The sequence below is a fragment of the Salmo salar genome, chromosome ssa02 (assembly GCF_905237065.1).
Source record: "Salmo salar chromosome ssa02, Ssal_v3.1, whole genome shotgun sequence".
NCBI classification, from domain to species: Eukaryota; Metazoa; Chordata; class Actinopteri; order Salmoniformes; family Salmonidae; genus Salmo; species Salmo salar.
Genome location: NC_059443.1, coordinates 7,582,360 through 7,599,084, shown reverse-complemented (window position 1 = coordinate 7,599,084; position 16,725 = coordinate 7,582,360). Strand labels below are relative to the sequence as shown.

Genomic DNA, 16,725 nt, shown 5'->3' with positions numbered 1-16,725 from the left:
CAGACAACTGGAGGAGCACATCAGGAAGTCAGATGAATTCAGCTGTAATCTGCAACACAAGGTGAGAACCAATGAAAAGTCAACGTATTGGTTTGAACGTCCTCAGAAAAAGGGGAATATGTTCTGTGAAATATTATTGAAGAAATATTACATTCCTGAGAAAAACTGTATTCTACTTCAAGTTCACAATGATCAGATTTAACAGTTGACTAACCAGAAGAAGAAATTAAAGTGTATAATACTAACCTCCATTCCTACCAATCTATGCAAGGTATTGTCTGCATCCAATATGGCATCCTATTCCCTATGTCATGTACTACTGGGCCGGAGCCCAATGGACCCTGGTCTAAAGTAGTGCACGAAATAGGGAGCAGGGTGGCATTTAGGACGCATTCCAATTCATGAACCTCATCATCATATGCTGAATGTGAATGGGACTGCCTCTCCCAGATTGCAGCGTACGAGCGGGGAGATCAGTGTGCTGCAGGAGGAACTGCTGAAGGAGATAGGTCACCTGGAGGAGAAGAAGGAGGAGGCTGTAAAGGCTGCAGCGACCTGCTCCGTAGAACACTTCCAGAGCCTGCAGGACCAGTTCTTTAGTGAGTCCCATCTAATACAACCTTCAGAAGCTTCTACAGGCTGTGCCACACAGACATGCTATGATGGGCTTGTTGGATCTGGGAGTGCTGTAGATTCATAAGATATTATGCTTCGTGCTCATCACATCACCATTCAGCATCTGTGACAGTCTCTCTTTCTTTCTCTCTCTCTTTCTTTCTCTCTTTCTTTCTCTCTCTCTTTCTTTCTTTCTTTCTTTCTTTCTTTCTCTCTTTCTTTCTCTCTCTCTTTCTTTCTTTCTCTCTTTCTTTCTCTCTTTCTCTCTTTCTTTCTTTCTTTCTTTCTTTCTTTCTTTCTTTCTTTCTTTCTTTCTTTCTTTCTTTCTTTCTTTCTTTCTTTCTTTCTTTCTTTCTTTCTTTCTTTCTTTCTTTCTTTCTTTCTTTCTTTCTTTCTTTCTCTCTTTCTTTCTTTCTTTCTTTCTTTCTTTCTTTCTTTCTTTCTTTCTTTCTTTCTTTCTTTCTTTCTTTCTTTCTTTCTTTCTTTCTTTCTTTCTTTCTCTCTTTCTCTTTCTTTCTTTCTTTCTTTCTTTCTTTCTTTCTTTCTTTCTTTCTTTCTTCTTTCTCTCTTTCTTTCTTTCTTTCTTTCTTTCTCTCTTTCTTTCTTTCTTTCTTTCTTCTTTCTTTCTCTCTTTCTCTCTTTCTTTCTTTCTCTCTTTCTTTCTCTCTTTCTTTCTTTCTTTCTTTCTTTCTTTCTTTCTTTCTTTCTTTCTCTCTGTGTGTGTGTGTGTGTGTGTGTGTGTGTGTGTGTGTGTGTGTGTGTGTGTGTGTGCGTGCGTGCGTGCGTGCGTGTGTGCTTGCGTGTCCTATGATAGTCCTGCAGAAGCGTCTGACAGCGCTCCCTCCGACCCTGCGCACCATGAAGACAGACTACGCCAGCCTGAGGAGCCAGGTCCGCAACTTCTCCGACTTCTACGGAGCAGCCATCACCGACGCCAAGAAACAGGTCCCACAAAACACTGCTGCTGGATTAACGAGCGCTGTTTCAAGTCAAATCAAATCAAACTTTATTTAAAGTGCAATTTAAACCCACAAAACAGTAAATCAATCAAACGAAAGAGATAAAAAACCAACAGAAGGCAGTAGAAAAGATGTAAAGAGAAAACAGTGTCTGAAGTTACAGTAAAGATATAACATGAATTAAAGGCCAAGCTCAGAAGGTGTGGTGTGTGTTCATCGTTGATCTCTGGCCTGTCTGTGTAGATATCAGCAGCTATGAGGGAGATGTCGGAGGCCAACAAGGACCTCCTGGAGAAGTACAGGAAGGAGGTGGCACTGCGGAGGAAGTACCACGAGCAGCTGGTCGAGCTCAAAGGTATGGTGAAACAACGTCCAGATGAAGGAAAGACGACTGGAGGAGGGAGCCTCTTTGTTCTATTGAAAAAAGGCAATTATATATGAGGCTGTATCATTATTAAAATAAACTGTCATTGTTGCTAGGCAACATCCGTGTGCTGTGCCGTGTGAAGCCGGTTCTGAAGGAGGACCAGCATGAGGAGGGCCAATCAGTGGTGGTAACCACGGACCCCAACAACGAATCAGCTCTCTCGGTGCTGAAAGGGCAGGGCCGCAGCCATAACTTTGAGCTGGACCGTGTCTTCCACCCTCAGGCCACTCAGGAAGAGGTACTGAGAAACTCAGCCTCCATTACGAGACACAGTGCTGTCACTTCTCTATCTATTTAAATAAGTGGACGCCATGATGGCTCAGGGGTGGTATTTCAGTTTCTGTGGTGTGACTCAAAAACAGCAGTGACTGTGCGTTATACACACTCGCTAACCTTTGGTTTTCTACTGTGTCTAAGGTCTTCCAGGAGATCGAGCCCCTTGTGACATCCTGTATAGATGGATATCACGTCTGCATCTTTGCCTATGGGCAGACTGGCTCTGGGAAGACCTACACCATGGAGGTATGTTGTAGCACTGCATACGAATGTGTAATGTATGGTTTAGAAATGTGTTGTTGTTAAATAAGGCTGAATATTTGATTGAAATTGACTCATTGTATCAAAATGTCCATCCTTTGTTGTCGTCAGGGCAGCACAGAGAACCCAGGCATCAACCAGCGTGCTCTGAAACACCTGTTCAGTGAGATAGAGGACAGGAAGGACATGTGGATGTACACCGTGACTGTCAGCTCTGTGGAGATCTACAACGAGGTGCTCAGGTACCTTCCCAGCTGCTTTCCTTCCCTCTCAATGGCTGGAAGAAAAATATCCCAGCATTTAGAAGTGGTGATATGTTTTATTATTCATTATTTGAATCTTCTGTTTTATATTTGTGCTACTATATTGTTTTATAGTAGTAAATGAGGCCTAGGAGTTAAATATATGAAAAGTGCTTTAAGTTAGTGTTAGTGTTGTGATAAACTGACAATAGAGCTACTTTCTAACTTCCTGTTCCTGTTCTGTCCCCAGAGACCTGCTGAGTAAGGATGGAGAGAAGCTGGACATTAAGATCAACCCTGACGGGACAGGACAGCTGCACGTCCCTGGACTCAGGCTCATAGAGGTCAAGAGCTTCCAACACATCAAGAAAGTGAGGAGACTCACATTTATTCTTCTTAGAGTGAAAGTCCTGGTAACTTTCCCCAAATTCCAGGGATGTCCTGCTTATTCCCTGCTGATTGGTAGAATCTTCCAACCATTATTTCTGGAAAACCTGGGAATTTGGGGAGAGTTACTGGAATTTTGCAACTGTACACTTTTTTTCAGTGAGACTGATTTCTTCAACTATATTAATAGATCATTTCCTTCACTTTTCGACCTCGAATTTAATAATAATTTAAAATAGTGTATATGCCATTTAACAGACGCTTTTATCCAAAGCAACTTACGGCAAACATTTTCCGTATGGGTGGCCCAGGGAATAGAACCCACAATCCTGGTGTTGCAAGTGCGATGCTCTACCTACTGAGCCATACATCTCCATTAGGACCCAAATGGTTCATTTACTGTAATGGGAAAGTGTATAGAATCATATGAAAGTATGCCCCGTGCTAGTTTCCTATAATTCTATATCACATTTCCATTAAAACTGTCACTTCCTGTGTAGCTTCTGGCGCAGGCGCGTCGTAACAGGATCACCTTCGGGACCCAGATGAACCAGCACAGCTCTCGTTCCCATGCCCTCCTCATGATCACTGTGCTGGGGACTGACCTGGCCAGCGGGGCCAAGACCACAGGTACGTCACGTCCCACCTTAGAGACTGGACACACAGTGCCAACTAACCGTTAGAAGCAGCAGGTGGCTGTCCTATTGCCTGTGATCAGAACAGCGGCTGTCATTTTCTGTTCATTTCCCCGTGATTCAACATGATGAATCACCACCGTTCATCGACACCCGCTGCTTTTCACCGTTCGTCGGCAAGGTGTGTTTTGTCCGGGGTGAACTACTCATTTGCCAAGTGGGCCAGTTCCAAATATTGACACGATTCAAGGGAGCAGAAAATGTTCCGTTAACGGGTGATTTGTTGTGACATCTGCAGGCAAGTTGAACCTGGTGGACCTGGCTGGCTCTGAGAGGGTGTGGAAGTCAGGAGCTGAGGGAGAGAGGCTGAAGGAGGCCCAGAACATCAACCGCTCCCTGCTGGCTCTGGGGGACGTCATCCAGGCTCTGAGGGGGAAGGAGAAACACATCCCCTTCAGAAACAGTCGCCTCACATACCTGCTGCAGGACTCACTGGGCAAGGGCAACAAGACGGCCATGGTGGTGCAGGTAGGGACTCACGACAGTACAGTACGTCTGATACACAGATTATAATGTCTGAATATCCATCTATATGAATACTCATAGGGCTGGCTTCCCGGACATTAAGCCTGGTCCTGGACTAAAAAGCATTCTGAATGGAGAAGTCCATACTGTATTTAGCCTACACATTACAAGACAACTAGGCTATGGTGGTGCAGCCTGGCTTACACAACATACAGTACAGTACATCAAATACACTGATTATACTGTCATATCTGTCAGGAAGTGTCCTCTCTGATCCTCTGGTCCTCCTCCAGGTGTCTGCTCTGGAGAGAAACGTGGGAGAGACCATGTGTTCTCTGAAGTTTGCTGAGAGGGTTTGTAAGGTGGAGCTGGGGCCTGCAGCCAGGAAGATACAGAGAGGAGGGGGAAGCCATCAGTGTGACTAGAACTCCACTTCCTGAAGTCATCCAACTTCCTGTTCCCATGGACAACCAAATACATCAACAAGCAATAACAACAACAAACAACCCCCTCTGCCCAGTCAGCCAGTCAGTCAGTCAGCCAGCCAGTCAGTCAGTCAGTCAGTCAGTCAGTCAGTCGATCAGTCTGTCTATCAGTCAGTCAGTATAAAGCTATCAGGTGTGCATTCAGTGAGATTAAATATTGAGAATGTTGCAGAGTCTCTAGTCTACCGATCATAATGTCTGTTCATGTCATGCGCAGGAGGTTGGTGGCACCTTAATTGGGGAGAACACATTACATCTTAGTCATTTAGCAGACACTCTTATCCAGAGCGACTTACAGTAGTGTATGCATTTCTTTTTTTTTTTTTTCGTACTGGCCCCCCGTGGGAATCGAACCCACAACCCTGACGTTGCAAACACCATGCACTACCAACTGAGCCACACGGGACATGGTTTCCATGGTTTCCAGGTGTTTGATGCCATTCCATTCGCTCCGTTTCGAACCTTATTATGAGCCGTTCTCCCATCAGCAGCCTCCTGTGATGTCATGTCTGTTGAACGTTCTGTAACGTTACACCCTCCTGAACAGACCCCAGCTGTAACGTTACATCCTGCTGAACATACCCCATCTGTAACGTTACACCCTCCTGAACAGACCCCAGCTGTAACGTTACACCCTCCTGAACAGACCCCAGCTGTAACATTACACCCTCCTGAACAGACCCCAGCTGTAACGTTACATCCCCTGAACAGACCCCAGCTGTAACGTTACATCCTCCTGAATAGATCCCTGCTGAGTCTAAAACTATCCTGATAAAGAAGGGCTATGACTTAAGGTCTCCGTGACAACGTCATCAGGATAACAGATAAGAGTGAAGGGATAAGAAGTCTCTATTGTCTCCTGTCTGCTCCTGTTCAGATAAGAAGGCTCTACTGTCTCCTGTCTGCTCCTGTTCAGATAAGAAGGCTCTACTGTCTCCTGTCTGCTCCTGTTCAGATAAGAAGGCTCTACTGTCTCCTGTCTGCTCCTGTTTGGATAAGAAGGCTCTACTGTCTCCTGTCTGCTCCTGTTTGGATAAGAAGGCTCTACTGTCTCCTGTCTGCTCCTGTTTGGATAAGAAGTCTCTACTGTCTCCTGTCTGCTGCTGTTTGGATAAGAAGGCTCTACTGTCTCCTGTCTGCTCCTGTTTGGATAAGAAGGCTCTACTGTCTCCTGTCTGCTCCTGTTCAGATAAGAAGGCTCTACTGTCTCCTGTCTGCTCCTGTTCAGATAAGAAGGCTCTACTGTCTCCTGTCTGCTGCTGTTTGGATAAGAAGGCTCTACTGTCTCCTGTCTGCTCCTGTTTGGATAAGAAGTCTCTACTGTCTCCTGTCTCCTGCTGTTCAGATAAGAAGTCTCTACTGTCTCCTGTCTGCTCCTGTTTGGATAAGAAGTCTCTACTGTCTCCTATCTGCTCCTGTTTGGATAAGAAGGCTCTACTGTCTCCTGTCTGCTCCTGTTTGGATAAGAAGGCTCTACTGTCTCCTGTCTGCTCCTGTTCAGATAAGAAGGCTCTACTGTCTCCTGTCTGCTCCTGTTTGGATAAGAAGGCTCTACTGTCTCCTGTCTGCTCCTGTTTGGATAAGAAGGCTCTACTGTCTCCTGTCTGCTCCTGTTTGGATAAGGCCTGTGTCATCAGCTCATCTGCATGATGCACCAACCAGTATGACATCATCATCAACAACACACTAATCCGAGTGCCAAGACAACCTCTACCTTTGAAACTTCCTACTAGAACTACAAATAAACAACAAATGCTGTTTCCTTTGACTGAATTGCCAGGAGTTCTTCATCAGGGCTTGTATGTTTCAAGCATCTCAGAATATGAGTGCTGGTCTACGATCAGGAACTCCCTGTAGTTATTATAATCGTCTTCATTATGACCTGAGAGGCAAAACTGATCCTAGATCAGCACTTCTACTCAGAGACATTTTGGGAATACAGGCCTTGAATGCAATTTCCACCATCACAATGCTTAGAGATGCTGCATCTTAATCAAATATGTTCTCCAAGAGAGGAGTGTCACAGTAGACACGTGTTCTGTTCTATTCTTGCAGTATTAATAGTCTGTCTCTTCTATATGACAACACGTGAGCTTCTTTGATTCCAGTATAGACATGGCCTATCTTAAAAAGGTACTGTAGTGTGTAGGATCAATCTGAGTGTTGTGTAAGTGATGGATTGGGCTGTACTAGCTCTGGTCCAGGGTGTTAGTGTGGCTACCTTCAGGTAGTCTGTGGTCCAGAGTGTTAGTGTGGCTGCCTTCAGATAGACTCTGGTCCAGGGTGTTAGTGTGGCTGCCTTCAGATAGACTCTGGTCCAGGGTGTTAGTGTGGCTGCCTTCAGGTAGTCTGTGGTCTAGGGTGTTAGTGTGGCTGCCTTCAGGTAGTTTGTGGTCTAGGGTGTTAATGTGGCTACCTTCAGGTAGTCTGTGGTCCAGGGTGTTAGTGTGGCTACCTTCAGGTAGTCTGTGGTCCAGGGTGTTAATGTGGCTACCTTCAGGTAGTCTGTGGTCCAGGGTGTTCGTGTGGCTACCTTCAGGTAGTCTCTGGTCCAGGGTGTTAGTGTGGCTACCTTCAGGTAGTCTGTGGTCCAGGGTGTTAATGTGGCTACCTTCAGGTAGTCTCTGGTCCAGGGTGTTAATGTGGCTGCCTTCAGATAGACTCTGGTCCAGGGTGTTAGTGTTGCTGCCTTCAGGTAGTCTCTGGTCCAGGGTGTTAGTGTGGCTACCTTCAGGTAGTCTCTGGTCCAGGGTGTTAGTGTGGCTGCCTTCAGATAGACTTTGGTCCAGTGTTAGTGCAGCTACCTTCAGGTAGTCTCTGGTCCAGGGTGTTAGTGTGGCAGGTAGTCTCAGCATCAGTATTAGTGTGGCTTGCTGAAGTCTCAGCAGGTGGCATGTTAACTCCATGGACCAGAGTGTTAGTGTGGCTTGCTGAAGTCTCAGCAGGTGGCATGTTAACTCCATGGACCAGAGTGTTAGTGTGGCTTGCTGAAGTCTCAGCAGGTGGCATGTTAACTCCATGGACCAGAGTGTTAGTGTGGCTTGCTGAAGTCTCAGCAGATTAACTATGGAAGGGCTTGCTGAAGTCTCAGCAGGGGGCATGTTAACTCCATGGACCAGAGTGTTAGTGTGGCTTGCTGAAGTCTCAGCAGGTGGCATGTTAACTCCATGGACCAGAGTGTTAGTGTGGCTTGCTGAAGTCTCAGCAGGTGGCATGTTAACTCCATGGACCAGAGTGTTAGTGTGGCTTGCTGAAGTCTCAGCAGAGAGCATGTTAACTCCATGGACCAGAGTGTTAGTGCGGCTTGCTGAAGTCTCAGCAGGGGGCATGTTAACTCCATGGACCAGAGTGTTAGTGTGGCTTGCTGAAGTCTCAGCAGGGGGCATGTTAACTCCATGGACCAGAGTGTTAGTGTGGCTTGCTGAAGTCTCAGCAGGGGGCATGTTAACTCCATGGACCAGAGTGTTAGAGCGGCTTGCTGAAGTCTCAGCAGGGGGCATGTTAACTCCATGGACCAGAGTGTTAGTGTGGCTTGCTGAAGTCTCAGCAGGGGGCATGTTAACTCCATGGACCAGGGTGAAGGCTATACCTAAATTCAGTGATGACCTCTATCACGAAATGTGTCATTGTTGTGAAGTTGGAAAAAGCAGTTTGAGTGTTATCGTATCTCTCATACTGCCTAATTCACTAGCTTTCAGTGAAGTGAGCAATTACCTCTTTGCGTCCCAAATGGTACCCTGTTCCCTATATAGTACCCTACTTCTGACCAGGACCCTATGGGCCCAGGGGTGCTATTTGGGACGCAAATCGAGAGTGAAGTAGGTAGCTAGCCCTGTGTGACAATATGATAAATAACAAAGTGCTGTTATAATATGTGCAATACAGATGTAGGATCTTAGATCACCCTGTTGCAGGAGAACTTTCCTGCAATGCAGGAAACATAAAACTTGTAATGTATTTGTAATTTCCGACTTGATTTTCCATTATGAGCAATGTAATCAACCCTTACAAAAAATGTCCATTAATTATAATCTACATAATAATTCACATCTCCTGTTGCTACAGGATTATTTTCCTGCTGTAGCAACCTGGCTCAAATTAAGATCCTACATCTGTAGCCTCCTTTGATAGAGAAATGTTGGTGTGTTTGGGGGACTGGTGGGAAGCACTTTGTGAAATAAATAGTTTTGCTCTTTTCAGGCCAATTTAGGTGCTTTAGATGTATAATTACTGAAATATCATCATACCAAAAATGTATTTGTTCATTGTAATGTTTTCCATCTTAGTTGAACCCGACAGTCAACTATTGGTTTAATAGTAACTTTTAATTCAGTAGAGTAGCAATACATTTCCTGTTGCAGTAACTTATTATACAAGTGGATTAGGGTCACTTTACAATCTGATTGGTTAAGGATCAGTTTTCAGCTGATTTTCCAAATAAATCTGGAATTTTACAAATGTGGGGGAACTCATTCTGTGTTGTCTGTTGTACATAATATTTGACAGTCTCAGCAGAAAAGGTCACTAGACACAAACGTGGAGAAAATCCAAATCATTTTACTGGAAAAATAGAATTAAAAAGATGCATGAATAACAGACGATCCTTACAACAGCTGTATACAACAGTCCCCACAGGCTCTGCATCCCAAATGGCACCCTACTCCCTATCTAGCACACTACTTGTCAAAAGTAGTGCACTATACAGGGAATAGGGTGTCATTTGTGACACGTACTAGGACTAGACTTCAGAAGTCATCAAGGTGACATATCTAACTGGCATATTCACACTCCCCAGTAGCTTTAACAGCTACGGAAACCAAAAGTATCCGATTCCCACAACAAACATTCAGCTGTACAGAACAGGAACAGACACATTGGTAGGGTCAGATCCAGGATGGCGCGGTCCGTCTCTGGATTAAGGGGTCAGTCTGAGTCTCCCTCTGCTGTGACCCCGATGGCTCCCACAGCTCCAGCCAGCTCCTCCTCGCTGCCTTTCAGACGATCACCTGGACACACACACATCTATACTTCAGAAAAGGGTCTTGCACAAAATACAAATGAGCTGATATTGGAGTAGAGGAGACATAACTGTAGTGCCACAGCTGCTGTCACCATGTATTCTTCATTGTCTTTAGCTCCTACCGTGTTTATCATTTCACAACAAAACCCCAGGAAGGGCCCATTTTAGATAGTTTTACAGCCACTCCAGACTGAATCTATCCCTTGGTGCTTTCTGATGGAATATGTGGGCTAAAGCCAAATCTATTCTGAGAATGTAGATCACAGGAGGAATCACACCAGTTATGTCAAGTAGCGTCAAGCCTCCCTGGACTCTGGAATCCACAGAACAATTAGACTGATACAGTCAGTAACTCCATGTTCAGACCAGTCATATATAGTCTGATACAGTCAGTAACTCCATGTTCAGACCAGTCGTATATAGTCTGATACAGTCAGTAACTAACTCCACGTTCAGACCAGTCGTATATAGTCTGATACAGTCAGTAACTAACTCCATGTTCAGACCAGTCATATATAGTCTGATACAGTCAGTAACTCCATGTTCAGACCAGTCATATATAGTCTGATACAGTCAGTAACTAACTCCACGTTCAGACCAGTCGTATATAGTCTGATACAGTCAGTAACTAACTCCATGTTCAGACCAGTCGTATATAGTCTGATACAGTCAGTAACTAACTCCATGTTCAGACCAGTCGTATATAGTCTGATACAGTCAGTAACTAACTCCATGTTCAGACCAGTCGTATATAGTCTGATACAGTCAGTAACTAACTCCATGTTCAGACCAGTCATATATAGTCTGATACAGTCAGTAACTAACTCCATGTTCAGACCAGTCGTATATAGTCTGATACAGTCAGTAACTCCATGTTCAGACCAGTCATATATAGTCTGATACAGTCAGTAACTCCATGTTCAGACCAGTCATATATAGTCTGATACAGTCAGTAACTAACTCCACGTTCAGACCAGTCGTATATAGTCTGATACAGTCAGTAACTAACTCCATGTTCAGACCAGTCGTATATAGTCTGATACAGTCAGTAACTAACTCCATGTTCAGACCAGTCGTATATAGTCTGATACAGTCAGTAACTAACTCCACGTTCAGACCAGTCGTATATAGTCTGATACAGTCAGCTAACTCCATGTTCAGACCAGTCATATATAGTCTGATACAGTCAGTAACTAACTCCATGTTCAGACCAGTCATATATAGTCTGATACAGTCAGATAACTCCATGTTCAGACCAGTCGTATATAGTCTGATACAGTCAGCTAACTCCATGTTCAGACCAGTCATATATAGTCTGATACAGTCAGTAACTAACTCCATGTTCAGACCAGTCGTATATAGTCTGATACAGTCAGTAACTCCATGTTCAGACCAGTCATATATAGTCTGATACAGTCAGTAACTAACTCCATGTTCAGACCAGTCGTATATAGTCTGATACAGTCAGTAACTAACTCCATGTTCAGACCAGTCATATATAGTCTGATACAGTCAGTAACTAACTCCATGTTCAGACCAGTCATATATAGTCTGATACAGTCAGTAACTAACTCCATGTTCAGACCAGTCATATATAGTCTGATACAGTCAGTAACTAACTCCACGTTCAGACCAGTCGTATATAGTCTGATACAGTCAGTAACTAACTCCATGTTCAGACCAGTCATATATAGTCTGATACAGTCAGTAACTAACTCCATGTTCAGACCAGTCATATATAGTCTGATACAGTCAGTAACTAACTCCACGTTCAGACCAGTCATATATAGTCTGATACAGTCAGTAACTCCATGTTCAGACCAGTCATATATAGTCTGATACAGTCAGTAACTAACTCCATGTTCAGACCAGTCATATATAGTCTGATACAGTCAGTAACTCCATGTTCAGACCAGTCATATATAGTCTGATACAGTCAGTAACTAACTCCATGTTCAGACCAGTCATATATAGTCTGATACAGTCAGTAACTAACTCCACGTTCAGACCAGTCGTATATAGTCTGATACAGTCAGTAACTCCATGTTCAGACCAGTCATATATAGTCTGATACAGTCAGTAACTAACTCCATGTTCAGACCAGTCATATATAGTCTGATACAGTCAGTAACTCCATGTTCAGACCAGTCGTATATAGTCTGATACAGTCAGTAACTCCATGTTCAGACCAGTCATATATAGTCTGATACAGTCAGTAACTAACTCCATGTTCAGACCAGTCATATATAGTCTGATACAGTCAGTAACTCCATGTTCAGACCAGTCATATATAGTCTGATACAGTCAGTAACTCACTCCATGTTCAGACCAGTCGTATATAGTCTGATACAGTCAGTAACTAACTCCATGTTCAGACCAGTCATATATAGTCTGATACAGTCAGTAACTAACTCCATGTTCAGACCAGTCGTATATAGTCTGATACAGTCAGTAACTCCACGTTCAGACCAGTCGTATATAGTCTGATACAGTCAGTAACTCCACGTTCAGACCAGTCGTATATAGTCTGATACAGTCAGTAACTCCACGTTCAGACCAGTCGTATATAGTCTGATACAGTCAGTAACTCCACGTTCAGACCAGTCGTATATAGTCTGATACAGTCAGTAACTCCATGTTCAGACCAGTCATATATAGTCTGATACAGTCAGTAACTAACTCCATGTTCAGACCAGTCATATATAGTCTGATACAGTCAGTAACTAACTCCATGTTCAGACCAGTCATATATAGTCTGATACAGTCAGTAACTAACTCCACGTTCAGACCAGTCATATATAGTCTGATACAGTCAGTAACTAACTCCACGTTCAGACCAGTCGTATATAGTCTGATACAGTCAGTAACTAACTCCATGTTCAGACCAGTCATATATAGTCTGATACAGTCAGTAACTAACTCCACGTTCAGACCAGTCGTATATAGTCTGATACAGTCAGTAACTAACTCCATGTTCAGACCAGTCATATATAGTCTGATACAGTCAGTAACTAACTCCATGTTCAGACCAGTCATATATAGTCTGATACAGTCAGTAACTCCATGTTCAGACCAGTCATATATAGTCTGATACAGTCAGTAACTCCATGTTCAGACCAGTCGTATATAGTCTGATACAGTCAGTAACTCCACGTTCAGACCAGTCGTATATAGTCTGATACAGTCAGTAACTCCACGTTCAGACCAGTCGTATATAGTCTGATACAGTCAGTAACTCCACGTTCAGACCAGTCATATATAGTCTGATACAGTCAGTAACTCCACGTTCAGACCAGTCATATATAGTCTGATACAGTCAGTAACTCCATGTTCAGACCAGTCATATATAGTCTGATACAGTCAGTAACTCCATGTTCAGACCAGTCATATATAGTCTGATACAGTCAGTAACTAATTCCATGTTCAGACCAGTCATTTAGAGTCTGATACAGTCAGTAACTAACTCCATGTTCAGACCAGTCGTATATAGTCTGATACAGTCAGTAACTCCATGTTCAGACCAGTCATATATAGTCTGATACAGTCAGTAACTAACTCCATGTTCAGACCAGTCGTATATAGTCTGATACAGTCAGTAACTAACTCCATGTTCAGACCAGTCATATATAGTCTGATACAGTCAGTAAACTCCATGTTCAGACCAGTCATATATAGTCTGATACAGTCAGTAACTAACTCCATGTTCAGACCAGTCGTATATAGTCTGATACAGTCAGTACTAACTCCATGTTCAGACCAGTCGTATATAGTCTGATACAGTCAGTATAACTCCATGTTCAGACCAGTCGTATATAGTCTGATACAGTCAGTAACTAACTCCATGTTCAGACCAGTCATATATAGTCTGATACAGTCAGTAACTAACTCCATGTTCAGACCAGTCATATATAGTCTGATACAGTCAGTAACTAACTCCATGTTCAGACCAGTCGTATATAGTCTGATACAGTCAGTAACTCCATGTTCAGACCAGTCATATATAGTCTGATACAGTCAGTAACTCCATGTTCAGACCAGTCATATATAGTCTGATACAGTCAGTAACTCCATGTTCAGACCAGTCATATATAGTCTGATACAGTCAGTAACTCCATGTTCAGACCAGTCGTATATAGTCTGATACAGTCAGTAACTCCATGTTCAGACCAGTCATATATAGTCTGATACAGTCAGTAACTCCATGTTCAGACCAGTCATATATAGTCCAAGCACACATTCCCTGTATTTAATACAATAACAAATACTCACGGATAAGTTCAGCGATGGCCTTCTGTGTTCTCCTCTCAAGCTTCTCCAGCTTCTTCGCCACGTCTCGCTTCAAATCCCTTCAATCAGAAACAGGACATTAGACCACAACAACAAGGCAAAGGGAAATTAACCAACAATTATACTTGTTATATTATGAAGTATAACGTCTTAGTCAAAATGTCTTACCAATCAGGTTTCCTGGGGGCTAGGTTGGCCAAATCCTATGGAGTAAATATGATCACATGTATTTAAAATGGTGGAAACTTAACATGAACACTAATCAAACAGTAGGCTATCTACTAACTGATCGCAGAGGGCTTTGGATATTTGAACTATTTAAAGATCACTACTTACCACTTCTTCAATGACTGACTCTGGTTTAGCTGCATCTAGCTGGTCCTTCACTTTCTCCTCCACTGGAATAACACAAAGCATGCCTTATGTACAGCTACATCCTGTAATAGTTACAGGACCAGTCAAAAGTTGGACACACCTACTCATTCCAGGGTTTCTCTTTATTTTTACTATTTTCTACATTGTAGAATAATAGTGAAGACATCAAAACTATGAAATAACACATGGAATCATGTAGTAACCAAATAAGTGTTAAACAAATCAAAATATATTTAAAAATGTTAGGTTCTTCAAAGTAGCCACCTTTTGCCTTAATGACAGCTTTACACACTCTTGGCATTCTCTCAACCAGCTTCAGGAGGAATGCTTTTCCAACAGTCTTGGAAGTCCTATATATGCTTTTCCCACATATGCTGAGCACTTGTTGGCTGCTTTTCCTTCACTCGGCGGTCCAACTCATCCCAAACCATCTTAATTTAGTTGAGGTCGGGTGATTGTGGAGGCCAGGTCATCTGATGCAGCACTCCATCACTCTCATTCTTGGTCAAATAGCCCTTACACAGCCTGGAGGTGTGTTGGGTCATTGTCCTGTTGAAAAACAAATGATAGTCCCACTACGCCCAAACCAGATCGGATGGCGTATCGCTGCAGAATGCTGTTGAAGCCATGATGGTTAAACGTGCCTTGAATTCAAACTAAATCAGACAGTGTCACCAGCAACGCACCATCACACCTCCTCCTCCATGCTTCACGGTGAGAATCACACATGCGGAGATCATCCGTTCACCTATTCTCTGTCTCACAAAAACACGGCGGTTGGAACCAAAAATCTCAAATTTGGACTCATCAAACCAAAAGGACAGATTTCCACCGGTCTAATGTCCATTGCTCGTGTTTCTTGGCCGAAGCAAGTCTCTTCTTCTTATTGATGTCCTTTAGTAGTGGTTTCTTTACAGCAATTCGACCATGAAGGCCTGATTCACGCTGTCTCCTCTGAACAGTTGATGTTGAAATGTGTCTGTTTCTTGAACTCTGAAGCATTTATTTGGGCTGCAATTTCTGATGAACTTATCCTCTGCAGCAGAGGTAACTCTGGGTCTTCCATTCCTGTGGCGGTCCTCATGAGAGCCAGTTTCATCATAGCGCTTGATTGTCATTACTCTTTGCTTATTTGAGCTGTTCTTCTCATATTATTGACTTGGTCTTTTACCAAATAGGGCCATCTTCTGTATACCACCCCTACCTTGCCACAACACAACTGAATGTCTCAAACACATTAAGAAGGAAAGAAATTCCACAAATTATCAAGGCCCACCTGTTAATTGAAACTGGCTCTTCAATGCCAAGAGTGTGCAAAGCTGTCATCAAGGCAAAGGGTGGCTACTTCGAAGAATCTCAAATATATTTACATTTGTTTAACACTTTTTTGGTTACTGCATGATTCCATATGTGTTATTTCATAGTTTTGATGTCTTCACTATTATTCTACAATGTAGAAAATAGTAAAAATAAAGAAAAATGAGTAGGTGTGTCCAAACTTTAGACTGGTACTGTATGTACTCAACATCAGCACCACAGCAGTGCCTTCCCCAAGCTATTCTCTGGAAAGATCTCATCACTTCAGATGTCTCACCTGAAGCAGGTTTGGCCTTGGGCACCTGTCTCTCCTTCAGCTCTTCATCCTCTGGGGTGTAGTTCCTCAGCTTCAGCTCTCTGCTCAACACAAACACTGGCTTTACTGCTGTGCATTGGTTTACACCCATAAGCTATACTATAAGCAGGTGTGTGTGTGTGAGAGAGTGAGAGTACGGTAAAGCCCCAGGTGGTGGCAGTGAAGCCACATGTATTAGATCCTACTACAGAACCAGCTGGGGGACCTGAGGAGAGGAGGCAGTCTACAGACCTAAACCAAATGTATTAGGTCCTACTACAGAACCAGCTGGGGGACCTGAGGAGAGGAGGCAGTCTACAGACCTAAACCAAATGTATTAGGTCCTACTACAGAACCAGCTGGGGACCTGAGGAGAGGAGGCAGTCTACAGACCTAAACCAAATGTATTAGGTCCTACTACAGAACCAGCTGAGGGGCCTGAGGAGAGGAGGCAGTCTACAGACCTAAACCAAACACAGCTGCAGTTTGTCGTCTCTGGAGGTTACTATACCAGTCAGGGAATAAGGCCTCCCTTTATTCTGTTGAACACATCTCATTAGCATGATCCATCTGCTCAATGGGTTAGTCTGTCTCCAGCACAGTAGATACCAGCTGAGGA

The 16,725-nt window shown here is 43.5% G+C and overlaps 2 protein-coding genes across 2 annotated transcripts in view; one reads left to right on the top strand and one right to left on the bottom strand.

The window, feature by feature from the left end:
- The first annotated feature begins 473 nt into the window (after nucleotides 1-473).
- Nucleotides 474-9,274, top strand: LOC106598644 (kinesin-like protein KIFC3). Its single transcript, XM_045696983.1, has 11 exons — nucleotides 474-599; nucleotides 1,430-1,560; nucleotides 1,818-1,929; nucleotides 2,055-2,239; nucleotides 2,419-2,523; nucleotides 2,650-2,780; nucleotides 3,031-3,151; nucleotides 3,668-3,797; nucleotides 4,101-4,330; nucleotides 4,621-7,814; nucleotides 7,907-9,274. Exons 2-10 carry the CDS (start codon nucleotides 1,474-1,476, stop codon nucleotides 4,750-4,752), a joined length of 1,233 nt encoding a protein of 410 aa, XP_045552939.1. The 5' UTR covers nucleotides 474-599; nucleotides 1,430-1,473; the 3' UTR covers nucleotides 4,753-7,814; nucleotides 7,907-9,274.
- The window catches only part of ccd12 (Coiled-coil domain-containing protein 12), a 21,407-nt gene continuing 13,748 nt past the window's right edge, over nucleotides 9,067-16,725 (bottom strand). The window contains 5 exon segments of the mRNA NM_001140615.1: nucleotides 9,067-9,818; nucleotides 14,102-14,178; nucleotides 14,288-14,322; nucleotides 14,456-14,517; nucleotides 16,089-16,168. Coding sequence (NP_001134087.1) covers nucleotides 9,736-9,818; nucleotides 14,102-14,178; nucleotides 14,288-14,322; nucleotides 14,456-14,517; nucleotides 16,089-16,168 — 337 coding nt within the window. The 3' untranslated portion in view covers nucleotides 9,067-9,735.